At 45.1% G+C, this 27,939-nt stretch overlaps 3 protein-coding genes across 4 annotated transcripts; 1 reads left to right on the top strand and 2 right to left on the bottom strand.

Annotated features, from left to right (window-relative positions):
* Positions 1-422: 422 nt before the first annotated feature.
* Positions 423-6,603, bottom strand: LOC308138554 (E3 ubiquitin-protein ligase TRIM39-like). Its single transcript, XM_080507723.1, has 2 exons — positions 6,537-6,603; positions 423-2,574 (listed from the first exon to the last, which is right to left on the bottom strand). Exon 2 carries the CDS (start codon positions 2,563-2,565, stop codon positions 922-924), a length of 1,644 nt encoding a protein of 547 aa, XP_080363849.1. The 5' UTR covers positions 2,566-2,574; positions 6,537-6,603; the 3' UTR covers positions 423-921.
* Positions 6,604-7,520: 917 nt separating this feature from the next.
* Positions 7,521-12,837, top strand: prdx3 (peroxiredoxin 3). Its single transcript, XM_080507678.1, has 7 exons — positions 7,521-7,587; positions 9,910-10,009; positions 10,809-10,950; positions 11,030-11,165; positions 11,381-11,484; positions 11,558-11,723; positions 12,669-12,837. The coding sequence occupies exons 1-7, from the start codon at positions 7,552-7,554 to the stop codon at positions 12,717-12,719; spliced, it is 735 nt and encodes a 244-aa protein (XP_080363804.1). The 5' UTR covers positions 7,521-7,551; the 3' UTR covers positions 12,720-12,837.
* A 116-nt stretch (positions 12,838-12,953) lies between these two features.
* On the bottom strand, positions 12,954-26,972 carry tm9sf3 (transmembrane 9 superfamily member 3). 2 transcript variants are annotated; one of them, XM_080508101.1, is made up of 15 exons: positions 26,812-26,972; positions 25,524-25,719; positions 25,242-25,364; positions 22,579-22,739; positions 22,417-22,494; positions 21,872-22,003; positions 20,799-20,965; positions 20,616-20,710; positions 20,390-20,520; positions 17,760-17,899; positions 16,165-16,233; positions 15,933-16,079; positions 15,770-15,853; positions 15,608-15,684; positions 12,954-14,567 (listed from the first exon to the last, which is right to left on the bottom strand). In XM_080508101.1, the coding sequence occupies exons 1-15, from the start codon at positions 26,902-26,904 to the stop codon at positions 14,500-14,502; spliced, it is 1,761 nt and encodes a 586-aa protein (XP_080364227.1). In that variant the 5' UTR covers positions 26,905-26,972; the 3' UTR covers positions 12,954-14,499. The 2 variants fall into 2 exon arrangements, with proteins under 2 accessions (XP_080364227.1, XP_080364226.1); XM_080508100.1 differs by lacking the exon at positions 26,812-26,972 and adding an exon at positions 26,205-26,339.
* Positions 26,973-27,939: the final 967 nt, after the last annotated feature.

Genomic DNA, 27,939 nt, shown 5'->3' with positions numbered 1-27,939 from the left:
GACTGAATATAGAAGTCAATGAATTTAAGTTCTGAAAGCGTATCTAGAGATATAGAGTAACGCAATAAGTTACTAGGAATCATAGTTTTCACCTCCACTTGAAATGACAGTGATCTTCAATAGAACTGTGTCAGGGAAACAAGTTCATTAAAAGACTGGTTGAAGTGTATTGTAGTTCCTCTCTGTGACCAGCAGAGGTCAGGATAACATCAACCATCAGGAAAGAGTTCAAGAAGCCCCACCAGGAAGACAAGAAGAAGATAGTTTGTGTGCGACACAAGTACAAGACGTAAGCAGGTAAAAGTGATGTGACGTCAGAGCTCAAGATAAAAAGGACCGTGCTGTTTGTTACCAAAACTCATTGAGAAAGACAGAATTCGAGTCTTTTTCACTAATTTTATTAAACTTTATGTGAGACACAAACATTGCATGGATATAGAAGCAATTACAGATAATATCAAGCGGTTGATACATTTTAATATTGTTTCCAACATTCAGCACTTTTTACAGGCTCAATCATCATAAATGACCACGATTAGGACGTAGTTTACACAGTTTTCTCTGTTTGGATCCTCTCTGGTACTTCTTCCACCACATTGAGTGACATTTGATTGTAAAATCCCAACATTAAATTTCCCCTTTAAGAACAAACACATGAAAACTATCCTGATGGAGCTTCAACCATGAAGGTGCTCTGCCATGACTCAGACTCAGAGGAAGCAGGTTTATAGTGACTCTGACTGCTCAGTGTTTCCTCTTCTCATCACATCTTTACTTGTGTTGTTCAAACTGTCAGAACGGATCTTTAGGTACAAACTGCTGCTCAGTGAAATTACAGAATTGTTCACCATGGATCACAGTGAATCGGTCACTTTCTCACCACTTTATTCATTGTTGGTGGCGTTTAATGATAAAAACTGATCAGACAGTTTGCTTGACAGGACGGATGATCAGAGGTGCAGAGTTTTTACCACCAGCATTAAGCCAGGGACAGAAGAATGGGAGGAGTTTGTCAGTGAAGTAGCAGCCAGTGAAGGAGGTGATCAGAGCTGCAGCTTCTACATCATAAAAAGAGACCAGACCCTCCTCATGATCCACAAACACCCCCACCTTCTCAGGAGCAAACCTCAGAGAGAGACTAACTGAAGGCCCTTTATTAGCCCAGTATTCATGTCCATTTCTCAAGGACATTGTCCAGAAACCTTCATCAGGCCTCAGTGTGATCTTTCCCTTCCTGGTGATGGACTCTTTGCTCACTCCTAAGTTCCAATTAGTCTTTCCTTTAACCTGAACCTCAAAGTAAAATTTACCTGAAGAGAAACTCTGTTTTCCTAAAACACCAAGATAACAAGAAAATCTCTTTGGGTTGTCTGGAAGCTTCTTCCTCACGTCACCATGACTCACTTGTTTTCCATCATTAGACAGGATGAGTTTAGGATGAGCTGTATCAGAATCAAGAGTCACATCCACTGCAAACTGCTGCTTTCTCTTCAGCTCACAATCAAACAGCTTCTTCTTCATCTCTTTGCTGAGAGTCTCCTCCAGCTGAGCCACAGCTCTCACCACAGTCCCCTCATATGATGATAGAGGGACACTGACCTCCGTCCAGTCCTGGGTGGGCAAAGCAGCTTTCAGGGAGGAGAAGCCTTGGAGGAGGTGGAGGTGGTCTTCAGAGTGAAGGAGCTGCTCCACCTCTGAGCTCCTCTTCATCAGCTCACTGATCTCCTCTTCCAGATCTTTGATGAGACCTTCAGCCTGTTTCTCTCTGGCTTTCTCTTCCTCTTCCATTCTCTCCATCATCTGGTTCAGATCTCTCTCAACACGCTGCATCAGAGCAGTGAACACCTTAACACCTTCTGCTTTCTCTCTGTCTGCAGCAGCTTTACTCTTCTTCAGACACTCTCTGATCTCCTTGATCTTCACTCGTCTCTTCTGGACCATCTGCTGCATTTCAGCCTCAGTCTTCCTCAGCTCCGTCTTCTTTCCTTCACATTCTTCACTCAGAGGAACAACCTGGTGAGTCTTGTGCTCTAAAACAGTGCACATCATGCAGACACACATCTGCTCGCTCTTACAGAACAGCTCCAGAGGTTTCTGGTGCTTCGGACACATCCTGTCTTCCAGGTTCTCCACAGGCTCCACCAGCTGATGTTTCTTCAGGACTGACACTGTCAGATGAGGCTCCAGGTGAGTCTGACAGTAGGAGACCAGGCACACCAGGCAGGACTTGAGGGCCTTCACTTTGGTTCCAGTGCAGGCGTCACAGGGAACTTGTCCTGGTTTGGCAGCTTGTTGCTCTGAGCTGCTGCTGGCTTTGTGTTCAACTTCATGTCTCAACTGAGCAACAACCTCAGAGAACAAAGTGTTGACCCTCAGCTGAGGTCTCTTTTTGAAAACCTCGTGACACAGGGGGCAGTCACATATGACCTTGGAGTTCCAGTGCTTAGTGATGCACTGGTTGCAGAAGTTGTGTCCACATGGTGTGGAGACTGGATCAGTGAACACGTCCAGACAGATGGAGCACAGGAACTGATCTTCAGAGGGCAGATTGCTGGCAGCAGACATCTTTGCACCCTGATGACAAAAGATAGAGAGTAAAACACAGTAAAACACAATTTTCTATTCTGAAGATTTTCATTTGTTAATTGTGCCTGCCTCTTTTAGAGGCGTCGCACAATTATTACAATCCTAAAAGTGCCGTTTTTTTAATTATTCTTCCTCTGCCGCACAAACTTTGATGACCCACTAGTCCCGCACCGTTTGGAGTACGTACACAAAAAGCATATCGTTACATGCGGAATTATCGGGAATCCTGTGCATCTATTCAGATTATGGATATCGCAAATGGTTTCCGAAGAAATCATAAAAAACAGCGAAGAATTTCCCATCCGCTTTGCATAGGAGCCCAGAAAAAAAACAATTAAAAAAAAAAAACTTTTTCCACTTCCACGTCACGTGGCCACATTTTCAGCTGGAGACTCCATATTACTCTTAAAACATTCCCGCACTTGTCCTCTATTCAGATATGTGCTCGGATTTTTCAAAACCTTCACCAATTTTAAACTGTGAGCCTTCAAATGTCATTAAGTTTTCCCTCCTTTTTCCAGTTTTACATGGGTGTGTAATGGAGAGGTTAGAGGTGAGACACTTCGGTTAGAGTGAAAGAAACTGACATTTTACACAAAAAAAAAAAACGTCTTTAACTCGTCGCCACGGCCACATTTCTTCGTCTTTCTCAACATATTATACATCAAAATGTAGCTACAGGCCTTGTGCTTCTCATGAAGGGACACTTTTGTCTCAGAGAGACACGGTTCTCCCTCCACGGGGCTTAATTGACAGGGAGCGCAGGATTCTGTGCCATCCGCACCAATACATTTTGGGGAGACATTTTCTCCCCAAATCCCAAAACTTCAGCCATTTGTTTCAAGTCCTCACGCGGAGACGGAACCTCGTGAGGACATGAAAACCACACCATATGTCCTTCAACTTCTTCCGACGCCGACGGTGAAGGAATTTTTCACCCAAGTGTCACGGTTCTCCAACTATAAGCAGTTGTTCGGGACCTGCGTTTGTGCTTAATCACCTTCTTTCATCAGATAACGTCTCATAGTCTCTGCCATCTGCAGCCTGTCAATCAGGAGCCGTCTCCATGACAACACACACAAGCTGCACCCAATCAGGCTGGCATCACAGACTGAAGCAGTCCATCTGCCTTACAACACACACGCCTCCTCTGATTGGCTGGACCAGTAACATGATGGCTGACCACACAGTGCTCACACACATACACACACATACAGTATCTTAGGCAGCATACTTTTCAATGCATTTTAATGCTGATGCCAATGCCTCAGCAACAACACTTGTTAGCATGCCAATTAGCATGCTAAAAAGTTTGTTCAATTGAGCTGGAATTTGGAGGGTGGCCTCATGGGGGCGCTGCAATCAAGGCGCACTCGCTAATTAGCCGCCGTGCTAAGATAGTTAGCTTAGCATGTCAGAATGTCATAAAACTCGGGATTCCAGGTCAGCCCCACCTGGGAGGTATCCTCTGGGCTTTTCAGGAAAATCGCAGGTGTTAGCATTGCATGCTAACAAGTTTCTTCAAATGAGCTGAAATTTGGAGGGTGGCCTCATGGTGGCGCTGTGATCAAGAATCACTAGCTAATGACATGGCTTCCACGTACTTTTGACCCCGCCGCGGGCTCACGAGTACAGTAGGGGGCCTCACTTGGCAGCAGGGGGCAGCAGGGGGCAGCAGGTGGCAGGCACAATAAAATTTCCGTGGGAATTTTCTAGTTTTCTCTTACTGCCCACATTTTAAGTGAACTTTGTTGTTTTTATTTCCCACTTTTTCAAAGACAATATTTGATAGTTCACTTGTTTTGTGTGCATTAGAGAGGATTTCCTTCATTGTGTAGCTCCTCAATGTAAAAACTGATTGATCTTTATCTAAACTAAACTGTGCTACAAAGAACCACATTATTTACATGGAGGCTGACCAACAAACTCCCTCCCTCACACAGACACAAAATGACAAAGTGAAAATACATATGTAATGTATGATATATCTCCACATGGAATCACAAAAGTGAGACAGCGGTTAGAAAGGCATGGGTTTACAGCATTAAAAAGAATAAGACCATCCCCTCAGCCCTCATAACTGTGCAGGGACCGTCTGCAAATTGTGACACTGCTCCAACAGCAAAGACAGATACTACAAACCAATGATCACTATCAATCCAAGTATTGTATTGTGATCAAGTGAAGTCTGCAGTGAATACCAGCCATGTTATTAGGTCAATCTGTATTAGCGGTCTTCGCTGTTACAGCAGTTTGTAATTTGCAGACGGTTCCTGCACACTGTCACACAGCTGGCTGCTCATACAGAACATTGTTGTTTCTGTTGCTCCAAAGACAACTACGTTTCACAAAATCTCACTTGCAACATATTGTCTCCCTCACACTGATGGGAAAGAGGTGGAATTTGTGACCCTAATGACTTTTTGTTAAAGAGTTACTGATGCCAGAACTCTCAGCATGTGTGTCTGGGTCTGGATGTAATCCACCAAATAACCAGTGCTTTAAGTGGGGAAAAACAAACAAACAAGTGCAGGACAGGATCAAGGTGCAGTTTGCTGAAAACAAATTGTTTAAATTTTTTAGGAAATGTTCTGCCTGTACAGTAATATAACATATTGCGTGATTTAAGTGTGTAATTGTGGAAAAATGTTGATGTTGTCGATGATCACGTCAATTTGGACCACAGAGTACGCTATATTATAAAATAAACATAAGCTGCAGCCACCATATTTAAAGAGGGAGGAAACGTGAATGTAATGCAGTATATAGAATAGAGAAGAGTGGGGTTAGATGACACACTATGATGTCCCGAAGGTGAGGAAACATGACAAATAGAATGAAAGCTTATTCAGGATATCTGAAATTATTCTGCCTCATTTCATTGTCAATAATTCCTTACCAGTAATACATTGTTGTCTCAAATAGCAACGTTTAATTTCTTTTCAGAAATGTTTGTAGTTATTCCATCTGAGCCTGGAGATCAGAGGCTGTTTTTATGATGATACATTGAAATGAATTGTTCAAAATTTGGTTACATCCTCTTCTACCTTTGTTAAGTTTTCTTCATTTACGAGAACCAGATCATTTATCTAATATAAAAGTGATTCAGCATTTTCTTTAGAAGATGCATACAGGTTGATAAAGAAACTCAAAATCTCCTTCATTATACTTTTTGTTCAAAGCATTCTTCATGAGTCTTTATAAATTGAATATGGGATATGATGGGTGTGGTTCTCCCTCTTCAATCCACTTGGCTCTGGACCTTATAAATACTCTCTGAGCCTTATTCACATTATATCTACCTGGATGTTCCCTCCAGTGTTCTTGTGATTCCTCGAACTGAACATGACCCATGAAACCGTGAGGTGACTTAAGCCACTGACGTCATTTGGCCTTTTAAATATGGCAGCGACCACATACACGAATGGCGGCGGTCACAAACAAGTATATCGACAACCGCAAACAAGTGTGTCGGCGCCCGTGCGCTGCCATTTTGATACCACACTGGCGGGGTTTCAATTCTGGAGGAGCACAGTTGTGTTGCGGATCATGTACTATTGCCTCCGGCAGTGATTCGGATCAAAATGGCAAAACAAAATGGTGGCGATTATAACGAAGCGGACATATTGTTGGCCGTCTTAGATTTCCCAATAACGGCCTCTCGTCCACCAGGCTGGAGAAACCAGATAGAATAAACTTTTTAAACAAGGAGGTAGAAAGAGTTTCTTGTATTCCATCTAATGTCTTTAACTGATGATCGGAAACATCATCTGAGTTCATTTACTGTATTTTGTACATCTTCGTTACGTCGTATTCACAGCTTGAATACGAGTTTTTGCCACATTTCCTGAAACCTGAAAAGTGGACATGTCTCTACAAAAGAGGACGTTTGTTCCCGTTCTTCATGCAGTTTCCTGAGCGTCTGTATAAAAGTGATCAGCTGTACTCACCAGTGTTAAAGTCGCTGTCTGTGAAAGTCCAGATGAACTCAGGTTACAGTTCTTCTCTCAGAAACGCGGAGAAACGTCTGAACTGCAGCTCCGACTTTCACTTTCACTTCTGCAATGTGACGCATGTCCTCCTCTTCCTCCATTTCCCTTCAGTTTGACTGAAGTCTAACGACAGGAAACTCAAGAATACAGTTGGACAAAAGCATATCTGGATATCAAATATCTGATGCTTTTTGAGACCAACTGTTGCTTAATTGAATGTACACAATTGACATATTCGTTAGTCAGCGTTTGCTTCCTCCATCAGCTTCACACAGGATTACTGCGACAAATATCTGCTGCTCAGATGATCTCAAAGTCATGAGGGTCTGATCCACTGGGCGAGACCCTATTGGAATGCAAGAGATTCTAATTATTGCTATTAATTTACTTTCTGGTTCTGCTCAAGCTGCTTCATTTTGACGGCCTAAACGTGCTGAAAGCTTCGTGAAAATGTGAACCGTTTCAGCTTATGGTCATTGCGAAATGTTTCCACAGACATTTGTAACACCTGCGGGCAACAAACTCCTCACGTTTCACTTAAATCCAAGAAACAGATAGACACATGCAGCACGTGGAGCTGCAGAAAAATGTTATTGACACCCAGACTCTAAACCTAACAGGAAGTCTGCCATTTATGTGCCCTGATCAATATTCATTCACAGACATAGCGCTATCTGCTGGGGAGAGAAAAGATCAGATTTCAGGTGGGGACACCTGAAGGCAGCACGCCTAAGCTTGTATTTTCAATATAAATAACTAAAAAAAAAAAGTCGTAGTTGCTGCTTTAAATCTGTATTTTAGTCTGTTTTGTTTTGTCCTTAAAATGCAATCTTACTGAAATAGCCCCGGATAGAATATTTTAAATTTTTGTTTTTTAATTTTGTTTCCCCCGGAATGTTTTTAAATACATTGCCTTACGTCAGCACGTAAATGACGCAGCGCGACGCAGGCCCCGCCCACCAGTGACGCAAAGATGGCAGCCACCGTGGGTCGACTCCTCGGGACCTCTGTGAGTGAAACTTATATATCTTGTAACGTGTAGCCGTCCGGTCCGCCGTGCGTGTCCCCCGCCCCTGCTGCACCGGCCGGTCGGTAAGCGGCTGGACGGCACCCGCATTCGGTAAACACCCGCTGTCCTTCTCGCGCGTGTCGTGTCTTAAGACAGCGCGCTGCCAACCTGAGGCTCGCGGCCGCCCCGTGAGACACACATGGCTCAAAATAGAGTCTTTAATTCAAGGTCAGGGCTACTTTTCAACACGAGAACTAGATATGTGACTGGGTTTATTAAATCCAGATGATACATGTGTAAGAAAAGTCCTGTTTGTGAGTAACTCGAGCCGTTTTAAGAGTCTTTTCTGCACGTTCTGCAGACAAGTGTGGGAGCAGGAACAAAAACAGGAAGTGCAAATGGAGCCGGGAGATTTATTATTTTACAAAGCGGCCGGGGGGATTACGAAATCCATGAAAAATTGCTTAAATGATCTGCAGAAGACAAAGAAAATATCAAAGTCAAATTCTAACAATTAATTGTCACAAATGTAATTTTTAGGTTTTTCTTCATTGGCATGTTTTATGGCTCCAGACAAATTATGATCGGCGGAAAATTGCAATGCACCTGTCCCTTTCACTGCTGATGGCTTGACTGAGAATAACTGGTAAGTAACACATTAAAATGTCAGTGTTTTGTGCAGAGAGGAACAAACACCGAAGGTCTCATGCAAAGTCTTCCCCGTCACAACAGGCAGTTATTAAAAACAAGCAGAGTTTCAAAATACGATAACATCCTGAGACCAGAGGAAACACATACATAAGATAAAGCTCACTGTTCCACAATGAGTGTGTATCAGTGAAAGGTGGCATTTTAAAAGTTTGCCAAGATGTTGTTTTATCATGGTGCAACATTATGGTAAAAACTATTCATTTGTGTGAGGAGGATGGCAATTTAAAAAAAAAAACCCATGGAGGACTGTAATCCACTTCTGGTCTCGATAATTGTTGGTTATTTTTATTAAATTTTTACTGTGCCTGTAACGGCAGTCCGTTGTGACAGCAGACTTTGGGGTGTGGTGCCATGTGGTCGACTGTTAGACCTCCAGATAGCAGTGCAGCATTACTTCTCATCCCAACACAACTATCCTTTTTTAATGTCTCGGAAATCGCTGAATAGGGGTAAAAAAATGAAGCACTCGTCTTTGCTAAAGGCGCTCTGCGTTGGCACGGAGGCATGACGTGAGGACGGGTTTCCCTCAGTAACTCCAAAATATGTTGGAGGAAGAGAATCAGCTGAAAGCGGCTCATGCATCATTCCGTTGTGTGTGTCTGTTGGAAGTAAAGCTATTATGTGACATCTGAAATACAGGAACAGTGTTCAGTGGCTCCGAGCGCCGTTGTCATTTACACCCACACCTTAAACGCAACAAAGGTTTTGTATTTTCACTTGAAGACGGACCCCCGAATCTCCTGAATAGAGACCAGCACGAGTTTTATTCAGCCTGAAAATAAAAAAATTAAAACAACTTGTCTGCTGCCTCCTCAAAAAGTCTCAAGTGCGTCAAAACACCATTTCACCAGCACTTGTCAAGGTTTCTTCAACAAGCCTGGCTAATGTGCGTCGGGCTTCACCGTGTCCTTTCTCTCACTGGATACTGGAGTGAAGGAGAACTCTCTTCCTCGCACGAAGGACAAAACCCTTCAGCGTTTCCATCACAGGCCGAACCGCCCTTGAATCTAATGCTTTGAAACCGAATGTCTTTTATTTACAATGGCTCCGTTCGGAGTCGGAAACACTTTGAGAGAAAAATTCATCAAAGCTCAAACTAGGAGAGCCTCAAGTATTGGGTGAGAAGAGTTGATATAGATACAAAAAAGTACACTTCAGGAGGCTGAAGAGTGGAAAAGTGAAAAGGCAAAAAAAAAAAAAAAGTGTTTCGTTTTGGGCGTCGGTGGTCAGAGACGCAGAAAACGCAACTTGCCACGACCCCCAGGCCATACTCTGCTGTGACTTGGCGGTTTTAGAGTTGAACCGTCACCGTACTAACAAGACAACTTTATTACAGAAACAAACAGCAGCACCAGGTTGTGGCCTGACATGCCAACTGCGTCGTTTTAAGCGTCCCTGCCGTTTTCGTATCGACGGACGTTGTTTTCAGAACGTTGCCGTGGAGACGGGGAAACGTTTCTGAAACCAAAACGCACAAGAAGGCTGTGTAACTGGGGCCTGAAAAAGCTCACAGAGCTTCATAGAGACACACACACACACACACATATTGTTCATGTACCTCGGTGGATTCGTTTTCTTACATTTCTCTTTTCATTCATTGTGTTTGTTTAGGTAAGGGTTGCAGCTGCAGGGCTGAAAGTAGCCGCTGGACATCGTGGAGCTGCCAGAGTCCTCGCTGCTCCCGCGCTGCAGAGATGCTGCTTCTCTACCGGTGTGTACTACTACTACTATTATTACTAGTACTACTACTACTATTATTACTACTACAAACCGGTCGTTATCTCATTCAAACAAAGAGAAAAGCTTCAGTTAGTTAAAACAAAAAGCGTCGTTTCGAGTTTCTCCACCGCGAGTTTCTCTGTTCTGCTAAGAATAAAGGTCAGAAAACGGGATCCAAGATTGTACCTTTTGTTCTCTGAAGAAGTTTTATGTAATCCCGAATACATTTAGCAATAAATTGCATTACTTGTGAGCATTTTCAGGCATGTGCTTGTCCACAAGTTCACCCTCGCGCCACGATGTAAATATAAGGTTTTGGTGACGGCGGGAACCTGCAACTTTAAAGTAATGTTGCATTAACAACACCGCCATGATGAGGCCACAGTTCAGCAGAAGCTCTCGTTTTGATTAATGGCTCCACTTTGTCCCGAAATGTACGACAAGGAATCGAGATCACATCAGTGGCGATTTATCACTAAAATATTGAACGCGTTAGGTTGTCGTCAGTAAAAAAAAAAAAAAGAGCTCGTAGTTCCACATCATCTTCACTTTTGATAAGGCTTCATCAGTATGAGTCATCGTGGCTGGAACCTCGGCTCCAATAAACAAACCTTGAATGTTTTGGCTTGTTTTTTTTCAATTCCCGTGTCCCGATCGTCTCATTAGGAGATCACAAGGCAGCGCTGCTCCCCTCGCACTCATTAGTAGAAAAAAAAAGCAAAAGGCCGTTGCCCTCTTCGTCCGCCTCTTATCCCACTGAATGATTTAAAGGTCGACTTTTTCCTCCTCAGGAGTGTCCAGACGGGCCGCCGCCGTCACCCAGCCCGCTCCTGCCTTCAAGGCCACCGCCGTCCTCAACGGCGAGTTCAAGGAGATGAGCCTCGACGACTTCAAGGGCAAATATCTGGTCCTCTTCTTCTACCCGCTGGACTTGTAAGTCCACGGCGACACCGCCGAGCGACGCCGAGGAGTATTTTTTTCCCCTCACCGTGATTCCTAATGTTCCCCGCAGCACCTTCGTGTGTCCGACAGAGATCATCTCGTTCAGCGACAAGGCCAGCGAGTTCCACGACGTGAACTGTGAGGTGGTGGGCGTGTCCGTGGACTCGCACTTCACCCACCTGGCCTGGATCAACACGCCACGGAAGGTACACACACACACACACACTCACACCCCGGTGGACGGATTAATCAGTGACACACACACACAGTTCAAGGTTAATTTTCTTAGTCGCTGGCCTTGCAGGAAGACTCAGGAAGTGACCGCCCGCTTTAATGGCTGCTGTAAAAATCTGCATGAGTTTCGAGTGTAAGTTATTGCTGCAGCAGTGTTTCAGAGTCCATTTCCTGGACGTGTGTCCAGGTGGGGGGGCTGGGAAGCATCCACATCCCGCTGCTGTCGGACCTCAACAAGCAGGTCTCTCGGGACTACGGCGTGCTGCTGGACGGCCCCGGCATCGCACTCAGGTGACCCGTCTTCCCTCGACGTCTTCTCGCGCCGTCCCGATCGCTTCTGACCGACCGTGGTATCGTCCTGCAGGGGCCTGTTCATCATCGACCCGCACGGCGTGGTGAAGCACATGAGCGTGAACGACCTGCCGGTGGGCCGATGCGTGGAGGAGACCCTGCGCCTGGTCAAGGCCTTCCAGTTCGTGGAAAGTCACGGAGAGGTGTGTCCGGCGAGCTGGACGCCCGAGTCGCCGACGGTGAGCAACGCCGTAATTCGCCGACCTGTTGTTGACGACTTCTTCTCGTAAAGTAGTGCCGATGGCTGCCTTCACCGAAGAAGGTTATGTGTTCGTCTGCCTGTATTTATTTATTTATTGGCTTCTATGTATGTATGGCTTTTTACTAACCTTTCGCAAAAATTACTCACCCAAATTGCATGAAATCTTCAGGATTTCTCATCATCCAAGGACCAATTGATTAGATTTTAGGACGATCACAGCTAACGATTTTCGAATAAATCCCAAGAAACTGAGGAAAAATGTTCCTATACAGAACACCTCATGAAAATCAAAGATCGGCATCTGTTCCCGTGGAGACGCTCCTCGCTCAGTGTTTCACAGTGATGTCACTACCTGACAGCTCGACCCCATAAACAAATGTGGCGTTGGTGAAGGTCTGGTTAGGATGCATCCTTTACCTGACAAATTCACCATTTGACAATAAAATCCTTGTCGGGGCACACCCATTTAATTACCTTAATGAAATGGAAAAACTGGATGGTTAAATTATTCGCTCCAACTCCGTCACCTTGTAACCGGGGAAAACTGGTTTTGTGAAGCGCTGCTACTGCACATTCCAGCCGTAGTAAACATTCCTATACCGACGTTGTTTTCCTCCAGCGTGTCACGGCTCCCCAGTCCATACTCTCCTGGGACTTGGCCGTTTTATCGTAACGATAAAGAAAAAGTGCCGTCGGTCTCTGAACAGCTGCAGTGACCAAGTGACTCCATGAGAGCTGCTCTTGCGCTTTTTGAGCATGAATGAAAACATAAGTTTTATATCTTACACAAACCAACTTCTTCCCCAAACGTTTGGTTTCGAGGTCGTACACACAACTTGCACTCCTCACCCCTGAACTAGTTTCCTGCGGCGGTGAAATGTTTACCGATCTAAAGCTAATCTGGTGCCTCTTCGCTTTTCAGATCAAACCGACCCCGGAGGGATCCAAGGAGTACTTTGAAAGAGTCAACTGAGCTTCCAACACTTGCAGCACATGCTACAAACCTAAAAAAAAATAAAGTGGTCTCTTCCAGTTTGGATGCATTGACTCCCGACGCTGCTGAATGCAATAAATCTATACTTGCTACGCGACAGCTCTTCTCCTTGGTGAATGTGGCAGATCTTGACGTGCTCCTCAGGCTGACCGATGATATTCACTGAAGTCACTCCAATATTTACTGTCAGAAGTCAGAAGCACACTTAATAACCCCTGTACATAAACATGTTTATTTTCTCTTTTTACAGCAAGTTAATATGCAGGTTCAAAATGTCCGTCAGACATCGGTACACAACATGAGGTGCCAGAAATCAACTTCAGTGGGGGAGAACCGGAAATGAGGAAAAAAAAGAAAAAGGCATTGCCACTTCTCATACAAGGAGGGTACATACTGTATTTACACTAAATGGGGGGGAGGGGAGGGGGGGGCATTGGAAACACTCCGCAGCACTGTGTGTGGTTATGAAAACATCTAGTTTTAAGTGTACATAAACTTCACTTTGTACAGTATGTTTTCGCAGGAACAAGGCGGCGGCTGCCTCGTTCCTTCCGACATTCACAAATAATGTTCCAGGATAGGCAACGGAACGTGACGGGGGAAATGGCTTACCAGAAGATGTAGAGCCTTTTTTTTTTTATGTTTTTGTTTTTTTTAAAGCTTTAAATCATACGTGGAATCAAAAACCAGGACATAAGCGGGTCAAATGGTGTATCGTCGCATTTCCAGGTTGAGAAATCAAAAACAGAACTACCGACGGAAAAGATGGTCGGATGAAAACGTCATGCAATTTCAGGCAAGATGTAACAGCGCCAGCAGCCCCACCCCAAGCACCAAACAAAGAAAAACAAAATCCTTTTTTTGCTTTAAATCAAAGATTCGTTTAAAAAAAAAACCACCCTGTAGTAAATCTGTACAACGAAAATACATCCGGGATCTACATCTAAAGGTACATTAAGGTTATATACACTCCCCCCCCCATCCATATATTATCTTTACAAGTAGACTTCATTCAAACCCAAACATTTAGAAAACATAAGACTCAACGGGGAAATGGGATCACACCAAACATCCATTTAAAAATCTGTTGCTGCAGTACCTCAGCTGCTGCTCCGACCTGTACAGTAAACCACAGCAGGACTGGATGGATTGCTACTGGAACCGGGAATCGTCCAAATCGGGGGGGGGGGGGGATGATTATCCAGTGGAGACTTTTCTTCTGGGTTTTTTGTTTTGTTGTTGCTTTCCGGTGGGAGTGAGAAACTACTGTGCTGTGTGGCGACAACAAAATGGAGTAACTTCAAGAATACAAAAGAGGAATCGGAACACAGACACGGACCACAAACCCTCCCGTGTCCTGGCGGAACAGGACAAAGGCTTTCCACACCACTTGAGGCCTCTTCACTGAAGAGAGCTACGCCGTTCCATCCATAAACATTTATGTTCTCTTGGTCTCGGGTGGGAAAAGGAAGGAGAAGCCATGTCGGCCTTAAATATTCGCCCCGACGGTTTTTGTTTGAAAGCAACCGATAAAAACAACCCGGTGAGTGAGATCTCTCCCGCAGACTTCCTCCTCTCTGCTTGAAGCCGCGGCGTCGAAATTCAATCGGAAAGAAAAAAAACAAACCTACATAGTACAAAGCGAGATTTCTCTCAATCTCTTTGCAAGAAAGAAAAGTAGAATAAAGAATGACTTGTGCCCGTCGTCTCTCGGCGTACACGTAGGCAAATCCATTAAACATCCCTGTTTGGCTCGCTCCTAGTCAATTTTCACATTTGTGTAGATCTTCCTCACGAAGGCACTTGTTCCCATGTATCCCACGGCGCCTGGGGAGACAAAAGGAGGCGCGTGAGCGACGTTGCGTCATCGCGGGACGGAGCCATCACTGGCGGGTGGGAGAAGCGCTTCTATAGCAGCCCGGGGAAACGAGACGCGCAGAGCAAATATTTACAAATAGAGCTTTGGGGGAAATAATGCACCTTAAGTTGCATTTATGAAGTTTCAATCACAGTCCAGGTAAACATTCCATTCCATTCCCAGCTGTATTTTTGGAGCCAATTGTTCCCGGGTTTCTCCCTTTTGCGGATTATTTTCCATCAATTTTGATATTTTAGCCGTTTAAAACCGTTTTCTAATGTGGCTGCACCTCTGCACACTAAAAATAGGATTGATCAATTCGGGAAAGAAAGGAATTTCTCCAAGGGAATCCATCAACTATGAGTCGTTAAGTTAAAACAGGCTTTACACCATGATGTCCCGTCTTCTACTGTGATCATGGTTCCTCTATGAGACTCGTATACGAGCTCCACTCGTGAAAAAGTGGATCTTTATTGGTCTTTGCAATGTTTGTCAATAGACTTGTTAAATATCAATCTCTCGCCCAGCCCGACTCCAGCCTATCCGTCTGAATAATGGCCGTCCTTGATGGAACGAGATATTTTCACCAGTCAATTCGTGTTTGAAGCCTCTTCAATGACAACTGTGTTTGGTTTTTTTTTTTATTGTTTCCAGGACATTGACTGCTGGGTTTGTTTTTATAAGCTGATTCCAGACAGCAAGACTTGTCGCTCCAGATTATAAAAAAACAAAACAAAACAAAAAGAAGCCTCGCTGACATTTAAATGAAAATTGTCTAAACTAAACCAAATATAGCATTTCGAAGGCATCAACTACACTAAAAGGGGTGGGGGGGGGGCAAAGCTTGAGTATAATTGAACAGGTAAATGCCAACATCACATAAAAACAGGAGAAAATGAGAGAAATTCCATCTCATGAGACCCAAACTCTTCCACACTTGGTGGGGTTTACACGTTCCAGGAAAGAAAGAAAGAAAGAAAAACATGTATTTATTGGAGTCCACACTCACCACACATGATCCCGAGAGCGGTGCTGAACACAGCCATGTAGCCAAAGTAGAAAGATGTCTGGAAAAGCCCGTACATCCTGGGAGGAAAACAACACGTCGGAGCCTTACAACGGAATCTTCTCATGCTGGGAGGTTATGAACAGACTCTCGCTGGGTACTTACTTAGTTTTGAAGAAATAGTAGTAAAAAGAGTACATGTACACGTAAACAGCAGTGGATGCGGCAGAGAGGAAGCTTGTCCATTGCCTGGGGGGGGTCAAGCAGAAAAGCTGAGGTGAGGCTCTTTGACATGCAAAGACGTTGCAGCGGGAGAGCGGCGGCTCACCATCTGTAGTCCTCGGCGTTGAGCAGGAAGTACGTGCACACGATGGTGACGCACACCGTCACGATGCACAGGATGACCAGGACCAGCATCATGAAGCCGTACACGTAGTAGATCTTGTAGGCCCAGAACGAGGTGAAGATGAAGTACCTGGGAAAAGGAGGGCGGGGGAAACGTGTGGATGAGTCGCCACTGACCGCCGACGCCTCGCTGGCTTTTCAGAGTGTCGACTCACATTTCGATGAAAATGGAACCGAACGGCAGGATTCCTCCGAGGCAGACGATGACGGCCGGCTCCATAAACCTGGACAGCCAACACAGAGGGGCGTGTGAGTAACCAGCTGGAGCATTTTATATACAGACAGAGTGACCGTCACCGTCAGAGTCATGTGACCAGATAAACCAGATGTGTCTCTGATACGCAACGATGTGACCGAATCTTCACGTTGAGTCTCTAAAGTCAGCAAATCTGCGATCGTCTGTTATCTCCTCACGTAAATCGTGAACACCCAGTAAATATACGGGAAGCATGGAGGCGAGCAGTAGATTGCAGCGGCGGCTGTGGGACGCGGGCAGCGCAAGGCATCATGGGATGTGACTTCACAGGAATTTTCTCCACATTTCGTGTAATTATACCCGGTGGCTTTGTGTTTCCATTGTTGTTTGATCTCCCATTGTCATCACGCTGCTCAGTGCAGGTTGTGTTACCACTGTGTAACGCTATGAGTGGGAGGGGCTGTGGGGGAACCCCCCCCCCCCCCCAACCTGCACAGGGGGAACATGCAATCTTCACATCAGGACACCTTCAACTGGGAATCAAACCGAGGTCCACTCGCTGTGCAGCCTGATTCTAAGACGTCCTTTCATGTTTAAACGACCTGAGCTCAGTGACTGGGGCTGCACACAGTGGTGTAGGGGTCAGCGCTCAGCCAGGACTGATTGAAATCGGGTGTTAAAGATGGTTCGACCCCAGCAGAGGGCGCCGTGTCGCTCCTCTGCATCCTGACCAACTGGTTGGAGCAGCTTTGGTTCTGGCTGGACCAGTTTCTATGGGTAGAAACAGTCTGGCTCCTCATTTTTGTGTTCTGGAAGGGTGGCTGCAGATTTCCACCGGGGCTCCTGTAGTTTTTTTTCGTGTGTGTGTGTGTTAGGGCTGCTCGATTAATCGAATTTTCATCGTGATTACGATTTTGGCTGCAGACGATTTCAACATTCATATAGTCGAGAAAAACGCACATCCGGCTGCAGGAGCGCCACTCAGGCATTTCCGCCTCCACTGTCAGACAGGAAATGACGACACATTTAACCCGAGCGCGCAGGCGCTAGCTACTTAGCGGTAATTTACTACTTTTACATTTCCCAAAAAAGCTATGAATGTATGGTTTCTTGCGTGTGCTCGCCGTTGTTGTACACTAACATCTATTGACGATGAGAATAACGGCGCGTTACACCAGTGGTTTAGGTTCCGTGTCATTTTAAAGCGAAGTAATGCTAACGGCGGCTACTAGCGTTATTTAGCTTTAAGCACTGAGCCTCGCAGGACGGCCAAAGTATCAACTTATAATGTAAAGCAACATGATTCGTTAGTGTAGTTTATATTAGTATCTAAAGTTATTTAGTTATCGTTTTAAAAAGATTGAATGCTGTACAACAGTTTATTTTTTAAAATGCTGTTCCAAACTCAAAAACACTACACATATATATATATATATATATGCACCGTTTGACATTTAGCATTAAAGAGACAGCGAGAATCCCTGTTGACTCTCAGATTTCGCAGTCGTCATCTGCGCAATTGAATCAAAAAGTCGCACCCTTGCCGCCACCTACCATTTCTTCTCCGGGATGGGCCGCGGCACGGCGTTCACTCGGCAGGGGAAGTTGGGCTGGCCGGACAGATTCCTCCCCAGAATGGTGCCCACCAGGTTCAGCGGCAGGATGACGAAGAAGCAGATGCAGCAGACGGCGACCTGCAGAAACGACGAGAGTGACTCATTTTGCAGCCGTCCCCCGCTTCCCTGCAACGTCCTCTGACTGTGTTCCAGAAACACTCTCCTGGAGCTCAATGACATTTCAGAAAGTGACCAATCCCGTCGTCGGAGGCGCCGCATCTCCCATCGTTATTAATGTTGGCGGTGATCCTGGGTTACAACCTCTTTGCTTAATAAATTAGAAGGATAAGAAATGGGTACGCTGGTTATTATCTGATGACCTTCGGGTTTGTCCAGAGAAACAAAAAAAAAAAGGCGAACTGCCTCAAATGGCAGATGCAGCAGGAACGAGGCTCCGCTTCCGGACGCTGACTTGACAATTCTGATTGATCTACTGTTGACGGGAGCCAAACAAGCTCCTCATTCTCCTAATTACAAGCAGCCGTTGGTGTAGAAAGCCTCCGTGGGCTGAGAGAATAACTTGAGATGTAGATTTCATCTCAAATCTAGAAAACTGTAAATCCACATGCGCTGGATCTTTGTTCACACCGACATTCTGATCCTGTTTGCGCCTCAGATTCAGGAAACCAGCACTGAACAACACGTACCAGCCTATTCTGCATCAAACAAAAAGGATATTTTAACCACGCAGAAACAACTCCTTGCATGATGGATCACCGGCGCTATAATTCCACCACTTGTGGCAGTGATGAAATGAAATGGCAGAAAACGTCACAAAGAACCAATTAACTTTTATAAGTCAGTAAAATAAATGATATTGAAGACTCCCAGCAGCAAACACAAAGAAGTCTCCAAATAAAGCGGACGGTTTTGGTCTCACGCTCGACACCCCGACAAGGCGGAAGAAGATTCTGATGAGGACCAGACCAATTACAGCTATTGGAGAATTATCTGCCCAAAGTGAACCGGGGTCCGAGATTTTCCTGAAATACAACATGGTTTCTCTCTGCATTGAAATATTTACTGCCACATCACATTTGTTGGTTTACTCCATGTTCAAATTGTTCATATGCCACTTCTTTCCACACAATTTCTGATAAGAGAAAAACGTTCTCCCTTCAATGTACATCTTCTAGAAAAATTGAAACATTTAATCAGCTGATTTATGGGTTACCAGAATTTTTTATCCCCCAATATTAGAATCAGTATTAAGTTAAGTATTACACTACACACTGGCCCGTCAGATGAACACCGATCGCACTCACATTTTCTGGTCACGTGTGAAAATACCACCAACCTCCAGTGTTTTAAACTTTTTGTAGATATTCTGCATTTCCAAACGCCTCCAAATCCTCACATTGCAGATATGGGACCGACACCAGATGGTGCAACTTCAGGGATCAACTTTGCAACAATTCAAACTCTTGATGCTCATTTCAGAAAGTCAAACTCATATGATAGAGGCTCAAGACAGAGTGGAATATTTAAAGCCTTTATTTCTTGAAATGTTGAGGATTATGGCTTAAAGAAAATGAGAACCCCAAATTCTGTCTCTCAGAAAATTAGAATGATTAAGGTCAAGAAAAAAGGGATATTTTAAACAAAAATGTAAGGCTTCTGAAAAGTATGTTAATTTCTCTGCACTCAATACTTGGTTGAGCCTCCTTGCTCTAAAGTTTCCTGCTCGATGCTGCGTTGACTGTGGACTCCAGAAAACCCGGTGGAGGACACACCGGCAGAGGACATGGCAGCCCAATCATCACAGACTGCAGAAACTTCACACTGGACTTCAAGAGCCTCTCCTCTCTTCCTCCACACTCTGGGACTTTGATTTCCAAATGATGTTCAACATTTACTGGGGGAAAAAAAGGGACTTTGGACCACTGAGCAGCAGTCCAGTCCTTTTTCTCCACAGTCCAGGGAAGACGCTTCTGACGTCGTCTCTTGCGTTTGGCTCGACGGTCCCCTCGAGGCTGCGCTCGTCCCTTCTGCTGCCGCACCTTTTCCTGTCACGTCTTTTTCCTTCCACTCAACCTTCTATGAACACGCCTGGACCCTCTGTGAACAAGCAGCTTCTTCAGCAATGACCTTTTATGGACGGTGTCAATGACCGTCTTCTGGACATTCGTCAAGTCGGCAGTCTTCCTTATGATTGTGTAGCCGACTGACCCAGACTGAGAGAGCGTTTAAAGGCTCGGGAAACCTTTGCAGGGGTTTGGAGTTAATTAGCCGATAAGGGTGTGACACCACGAACTTTTCCACAATATTCTAATTTTCTGAGACTTTTGGGTTTTCAAGAAAAAAAAGCTTGAAAGGTATCATATATGGGTTTGACTTTCTGAAACGAGTGACAAAAACACAGAACATTTGACATGATATTCATATTTTTTAAGCTGTACCTGTAAACTCTATTGCTTCATCTTTAACATCCTGCAAGTTGCCTGGTGCGACACACCTCATTTCCATTGCAACACTCAGTAAATGGTTAACGTTCCCTCCACGGTGGCACGCGGACAAAACTGCCAGAAGTTGACTTTGAAAAGAAAGCGTGGCGGCGTAGAAACCCACCATGGTGCCGAAGGGGATGGCTCTGGAGGCGTGGTAGTAGATGGCAATAAAGTTGATGAAGAAGGCAGTCCCGCACACCATGGCCGGGATCATAAAGGCCCCGATGAACATTTGCTTAATCCATCTCCTGCCTGTGACGTACGCACACAAAAAAAATCACAACGTGAGCATGTTTAATGGCTTCGGAGATGAAATGGCGCGGCAGACGTGCGATCCGATTTATCACCTCCTTGTTTTGCATACAAACTCCCCCCGAAGTAGCCGTTAACGGGCGAAGTTGCAGCATACACAAAAATGGCTGTGCTCAGCATGGAGCCTCTCCTGCAGAGAAAGAAAAAAATAAATAACAAAATCAGCCATGGTGAACTGGGCGAAGGCCGCTTCTTCACCACTCTGAACACGCTCTTACTCTGTGTACAGGTCCTCCACCATGGCGACGATGATGACGATGAGGGAGACGGAGAAGATCTGGCAGCCGGAGCCGATGAGCGAGGAGAAGATGAGCGGGTGGCTGGACGGTCGGAAGACGTCCCCGTGCACCTGCTTCCACCCGTATTCGTCCCCCAGGTCTCGGTCCTGTTGGGAGGAAGCCCACAGTTTGATCCACAAAACGCCACCGACGCATCGCTCCAGGTCAAACGCCGGCTTTACTTCATTCAGAACAGACGGGAGGGTGAAAAATTCTGCAGTCTGTGTCATTTGTGAGATTCTGCACTCTGGAGGTTCCATCATAGTAAAAACATCTAACTAGCTTTAAAGAAGTAGACTTTTTTTGTTCTTGCACAATATACACTTAATTAGAACATTTGATTATTGAATATTGTAGAATGGGCAGAATTTAATACGTTTTACTTCTTCCTACCCCCTTTTCAAACATGGTTAATTAAATATAGCCTCCTTGAATATAGACCATTTATTTTGTGTAAATGCATTTTCATAAAATACGTATTTAATTATAGATTAGTATAGAAATATTTTATTTCTTTTGTATCTATCTATATTGTTTATATGTTTGACAATGAATTATATAAATACAGTCTCAAAAAAAAAATTATGTTGATCACAAATCCTTTTTTTATATATATTTATTTATTTGAAAGGTGAGATTACAGGTTGCAGACTCACAGAAGTTAGTCAGAATCCGATTTGCACATGCCAGAAGGAAAACTTAACATACTTTCTAAAGTCTAGAGTGCAGCTGGGAAACTGCGCTTCGCTTTGATTTGGAAGGTTCCAGCTTTTTTTTTTATGTTTGTGAGAGCGGATGTGTTCACCAGTGTTTGGATTCGCTGTAATGCTTCATAAAATCAGAGATCACAGAGCAAGTTTGAAGAGCATCTTAAAACGGAAATGTGGGAAAACCCCAGGGGGGCGGGAAAAAAAAAATTAATATATATATATAGTTGGGAAGCACAGTCATACGGGATGACCCAGATCTTTCATATATTTCTGCAGATAGCAGATATTCAAGTACAAACTTACCATGTCATCCATTTCCTCCTCTTTGCTGTATCTGGCGTAATCCTTCCTGAGCGTCCTCATGAGGATCATGGACACCAGGCCCACCAGGAAGATGACCATCATGAAGGAGTTGAAGATGGAGAACCAGTGAATCTAAAACCAACAATGAGGAAATAGACACCTCTTCAGATAGCGACACTGTAAACACTATGGCAGTGACACACTGGAGGTTAACCCTTTCCCAACACGGGACATTTTGGAGCTGGATCAAATGTTTTACTGACACCGGAGACTCCATTGTAAAAGTCTCTGAGGACGTCCGGCCATAGTGGAGAAAAATCAGTTTTCATTAACAGACTGTCAAACGCCAAAAATCTCAGGAGAAAGAGTGCGGCTGGCTTCCTGCCATAACAGCGGGACGAGTTGGAGCGTCAGCACAGAGTTCTTGATTCGGTTAACGCCGTCACGTTGGGCACAGAGGAAGACTTGTTCCTTCTGAAGAGAGCCGGAGTGCCGCGGCAGCAAGCAACTCATTGTCGTACATGACGACGAGGCGATGAACTCACCCTGTGCTGAAAGAAGGACGGGTCCAGGTACTTGTCAAACCTGTCCTCAAACTTCACGTCTGACTTCTTCCACTTGACCTGCGACGAGAAAGGATCACTTGCACTTGCACCGTCGTTAAAATCGCGCAGGTTGTCAGAAGGAAGTGGCGGATCGATACTCACAGAGTAAGACATTGAGATTCTCGTGTTCGGCACCAGTCTGACTTTCCCTTCGCTGGTGAGATTCACGTCGACGATTCTGTTGCCGTTGAAGCCGATCTCCAGCTTCTTGTACGTCCACAGGTAATGATCCTCGCCGTTCTCGTCGGCCTCGCCAACGATCCCTTCAACACGAGAGCAAGGACGTGCACTTCAGAGGATAAAAGAACTTCACCCGGAGTCAAAGTTCATCCCTGGCGCTTCAGGAAATTGCAAAAGACAGTTACTCAGGAATCCTTCGGATTCAAAACCCTTCCAAACACTCATCCTATAATCTGTGTTTTTGGTTTGGAGAGGTCTGTGGTCGACACCGTCCCAACATGTTGCAGCATCAAACCCCACACTCAAGGTCTGAGGCTTTTACTTATCGAACAAACAGTCTGATGAAACTACAGAGACTCTCTGGAACGTTTATGCCCTCAAGCTTTGCAGCCAGATTGTGTTGACAGCCATCGTCTTCAAAACCCATTCAACTCGGAAGATTGCAAAGTAACAAGTTTTAAATTTAGAAAGTGTTTAACTGTGTCATAGTCTCCGATTCGGTTTCATGTTTTCAGTGCTTTCCGGTAAAAGATTAATAATCCAAGTCTGTTGGTCACAGAATCCCGAATGGAAGCAAACTCCAGTGATTCTAAAACTGCCGGCTGGCCTCCAAAGATACACCAGCACGGCAGCCGTCTATATATAAATCCACTCTTATTTCCCACGTGGTTACACATATTGTGACAATAAAATTACGGGAAAAATATGGTTCACACAAGGGCTCAATACGCTTCCCCGCCACAGGGAGCGTCTCTGCGTCGATTCAGCAACGGTTACGGCAAATTCAAAGATGAGCCTCTAAATAACTTCCCCATGTTAGAACACGATAACTAAATAATGTGAATCTCTCAGGGACCCTGAAATGGATGAAGCGGGCGGGCGGATAGAGATACGACGCACACGCCAGGGTTGAACCGCACGCGATCACAGGGAGCAGGGCTACCGTGAAGGAAATTAATGTTAGAACACTTCTCTCTTCTGCTTGGGTCAAGATTTGAAGAACAAACTCAGTAGCTGAGAAGAAGTGGAACCTCAATAGTGATAAATGACTTTACGCCAGCTACTTTCAAGAACACGGGACTATCAGTAATCTGAATGAATTCCAATCCGGCTCAACCGCCTTAACATGTACCTGATAAGACTGGAACCGTTTGACTGAATTTCTGAGCAAACCGGGGAAACTGATCGTGGTCTGATCACAGTCCACATAAAAGGCACAATGGGTTACTTCCCACAGTGCTGCTCACCATGTGCATCAGAGTATGAATATACGACATAAGTCTGACTCAACTGCCAACACGTGACGTCTCCGTGCATTTTCATTCATGCTCTGCACGGCAGCAGATTCATGGACATACTGGCAAATCAGATGGAGCTCTACTACACTGGATCGACGACACATTGCACCACACCTGGTGCCGACAGGCCGGACTTCTGAAAAATGACTGAAATGCATTTAACTCATGCTGTACCATCCTATTATCCACTCGCGGAGCTTTGTGTCTTTCGTGCAACGTCACCATGCAGCAGTTCAAAACACTTTTTTTTTTTGAAAGAAAACAACCAATTATTCTAAATGACTGCATGTTTGTGAAACAAGTGATAATTATAGTGTCAAATCGGTTTTATTAATCAACCTGGTCAGTCGGTGGTTGTTGACACTGGTGAGACTTCGCAATTCGATTTAACATTGGTGGCAGCCACACACAAACCACTAGCTTTGCTTGAGCTGATGAGTTAGTGCAGTGGTTTTTAAAACCTGGAGGGTTTTGTTTTTTGTTTTTTTTTGTTTTATTTGAGTGGAGCCACAGTGGTGCAGTGGTTACCTCTATATCAACTGACTGCCTTGAGGACACAGTGTCTTAGAATCTTAGAATGCAATATATGATCCTGAGGAATATCTAAATGATCACGGGCACTCCACCTACAACTGATGACATTATCTTACACAGGGATGTTTGAGCAGCTGTGGGAGTGGCACCACTGTGCAAACTGGTAAGTCAGATCACTCTTAAGAATCATTAATGATCCTGAGCCACGACTATCCTTCTCACTGAACATTCAACTTGGAGCAGGAAATGAAAGTCGTACAACGACTGGCTCAACAGTGCAGAAATTAAAACTGGCATGTACATTTTAGAAAGATATGCAAATCAGAAACTTGTTGGGTGCATTTTATCCTCATACAAAACATTTAGTCAGCACTTTACTGTGCAATATGATGACTCTCGGTCAACTTGTAATAGCGGATTAACCAGCACATGGTTGAATTCAATAGACCCGGGACAAAATCTGCTCGACTGAGGTGTACACCGCCGTGCCTTTTACTGTGCCGGCTGACACGCAGTACAGGATATTGATACAAGGCAGGTCAATCGTGGATCCACAGGCTAACTTTTTCAAACACTCAGATAAGACAGCTGGGACAACCTTCGTGATCAGCATAATGGCTGCTAGTATACTTTCTAACGGAGGCAAACCTGAAGACAATGCAGGATGGAAAAATAAATACTACGGTAATGCCACAAGGATCGCACGGCTGCAGAGCAACAGGTTGTTTTTAATAGACAAATGGCTTCACTTACCCCAGATGGGCAGGTCATCTATGTACATTTGGTACCAGTAGTGGTTCTTGATGGCATACACAAAGGCGTCCCTCTTGGCTTTGTCCAAATCAATTTCACAGTATGTCGTCTGCAGGACCTCCTCTGCACGGATCAAAAGCACAGTTTCATTAGAAAGGGAGGAAAAGAAAGAAAAGAAAAAAATAAATAATTATCAGACCTCGGCATTCCGAGTTGCACGACAAGTTAGTACACTACTGTTCATGTTGCTTTGCACAAGTTGAACAGGAGTCAATACAATACCTTTGAACTTTATGTCTAAGCCGCTGAATTCCAGCTCCACTCCCTGCAGAGCTTCTCCGAGGGTTTCATGGTAGTGACTGATGGTCTTCTTGGAGCCCGCGCAGAAGGGCAACGAGAAATACTTGTACGTCTCCTGTCGATTGTGGTAAGGCCCCACCGTGTTCATCCATAAAACCACCTCCTCCTTGTCCGTGTACTGCAGGAAAGAAAGAAACAAACAAAAAAATAAATCAATTATATTGTTCTGAATTCCACGCACTAGCTTGGCAAGTCTGACTGGTTTTATATCGACAGGCTCGGATGAAATGCCGAATCTGGACTGTTGAGCTCTGGGGCACTCTGGAGACATGTCTCCAGTCAACACAGGTCCAGCAGGGGTTCACGTTGACATTAATAGGACTGTTAGGTCGGATTCAAATTGAAATTGCAGTCAAATCCATGCACACAAACGTGTCCCACCAATCACAGGGAATGTGTGGAACCCGACGAAGTCTAATTTGGCCCATCAACGTTTAGTGAAATTAACATTAAGCACCTTCACTCTTCTCATAGTCACAAAGATTATTGCGTTTCGGCAAAACATCCATAACTGCCTATCAGACTGATACAGGAGTTTATAACATAGTGATAGCTACCAGTGCACCTATTGCACGAAAACCCCGGTGCAAAATACTTATTTACCCCAGGAAAACATTAGATGATCACTGTATCCGTGTGGCAAGAGGAGGAAGTTGATGCAGCCATCCTGGATTACGTGGAGGCAGCAGTGTAATTCACCTTATTACTATGCTAACCAACTGTAACCAGAGGGCCACGGAGTGACATTCAAACACACCCGGTGCCCCGGAAAGCTTAAAACCCGTGTTTCCCGAGACTATTTCCCACAGAATGCGTCTGTCGGGAGGCTCTGGAGGCAGCTTGCGGAACTCTCCTGCTGCCAGCTGGCCGCTAACTTGAGAGCAGTTTCCGCCGTGCTAACGAGCTAGCAGCAGCGTTAGCCGTAAGCACTTAGGCCGATAAAGTGGGGACAACTTCGCGGACAAATCCTTCGCGTATCGGTCTGATAACTCGCCGCGTGTCGCCCGCAGAGCCCCGGCGGGCCGAGCCGCCAGCCCCCCCTGTCACGTCCCCCCGACGGGGCTTTCTGGCGTGCGGCGAGCCGCCGCGGCTCCAGTTAGCAGCAGGTTAAGACTGAGCACAAACGTCCATTATTTTTCAAGGCTCCCCCTTTTTTCTCTCGCTCTCTCTCTCTCTCCCCTCAATCGGCCTCTTCCAAACGCAGCCTCACCGTGTGGTCGTGTTCGTCTGCGTCGGCAGGTGAGAAAGAGCTCACTACGGCGAGGAGCGCCACCGCCGCCACCTTCCACCGAGAGGATCCCATGGTTTTCGGAGAAAGTGAAGCAGAGAGACTGGGGCAGTTAGCTTCGGAAGGCTATCCCACCTTCTTCCTGGTTGTATGACAGAGGCAATTTTAGGGATGCTCTCGTTACGCACACGGCGTCGAAACGCTCCGCGAGCGCTCATCGTACGCGCGTCGGATTGGCCGAGGCGCGCCACGTGACCGCGGAGCTCCAGTCGGCGCCGAGTGCGACGTGCGAGGCGGTGAGCTCTGGAACGGCGTCGGCGCGGCGTCCGCAACCTTCGGCCACGTCATCCGAGTTGCCAGGACCTGAAGCTCCGGGTCCCGGAACCGCAGCAGGAAGCAGCAGAATCCCCGGCAGGCTGGCTGTGGGCGTCACGGGAGACCCTCCACCGGGCGCAGTGGCCTCTCAATGGCCCTAAAGCTGCAGGACAATAACACACTTTCATACAGCCGCATGTGTATGAAGTGCGCACTACTTTTGGAGCGTTTCCTCGTGTTGAGACAAGTTGTTAAACTATGTCAAGCTGCGATCAAGCCGTCTATTTTTCCGCCTTACTGAATAGATAGTAGAGAATAGAATCTGTACTGTCATCGTAAAAAGTACAACGAAATTAAAAGAAAAGTTCCAACCCGTCTGTTCATCTTCAAATCAATCAATAAACGCACAAATAAAATCGGTTAAAATATTAAAAACAATACGCATGAAAGCCAATAAAAACTGAGATTTGAACTTCTATTTAATTATGTGTGTTCTATTCTGTGTGGAGCATAAACATTCCCTCTATCTATCTATCTATCCATCCACATTATGTATATCATACATATTCCTCAACAATTTCTTACTGTGACAAAGTAAAACGTCTCTTCTAAATTAGTTTTTGCCGCCACAAAACTAAAAAAAGCCATGTTGTTATCTTGGGCCCTGCTTTTAACCTAACCCCAAATATTTGTAGGTGATTTTGTTACAGCTATCGGTATTTTTACTCTTAAAAAGTTGTTTGATATTATATGCCGGGCATTTCTTTCTGAGAATTCTTTGCTTATGTGACATCC

Source organism: Blennius ocellaris (genome assembly GCF_963422515.1).
Source record: "Blennius ocellaris genome assembly, chromosome: 13".
NCBI classification, from domain to species: Eukaryota; Metazoa; Chordata; class Actinopteri; order Blenniiformes; family Blenniidae; genus Blennius; species Blennius ocellaris.
This window is presented reverse-complemented; position numbering and strand designations above follow the sequence as displayed.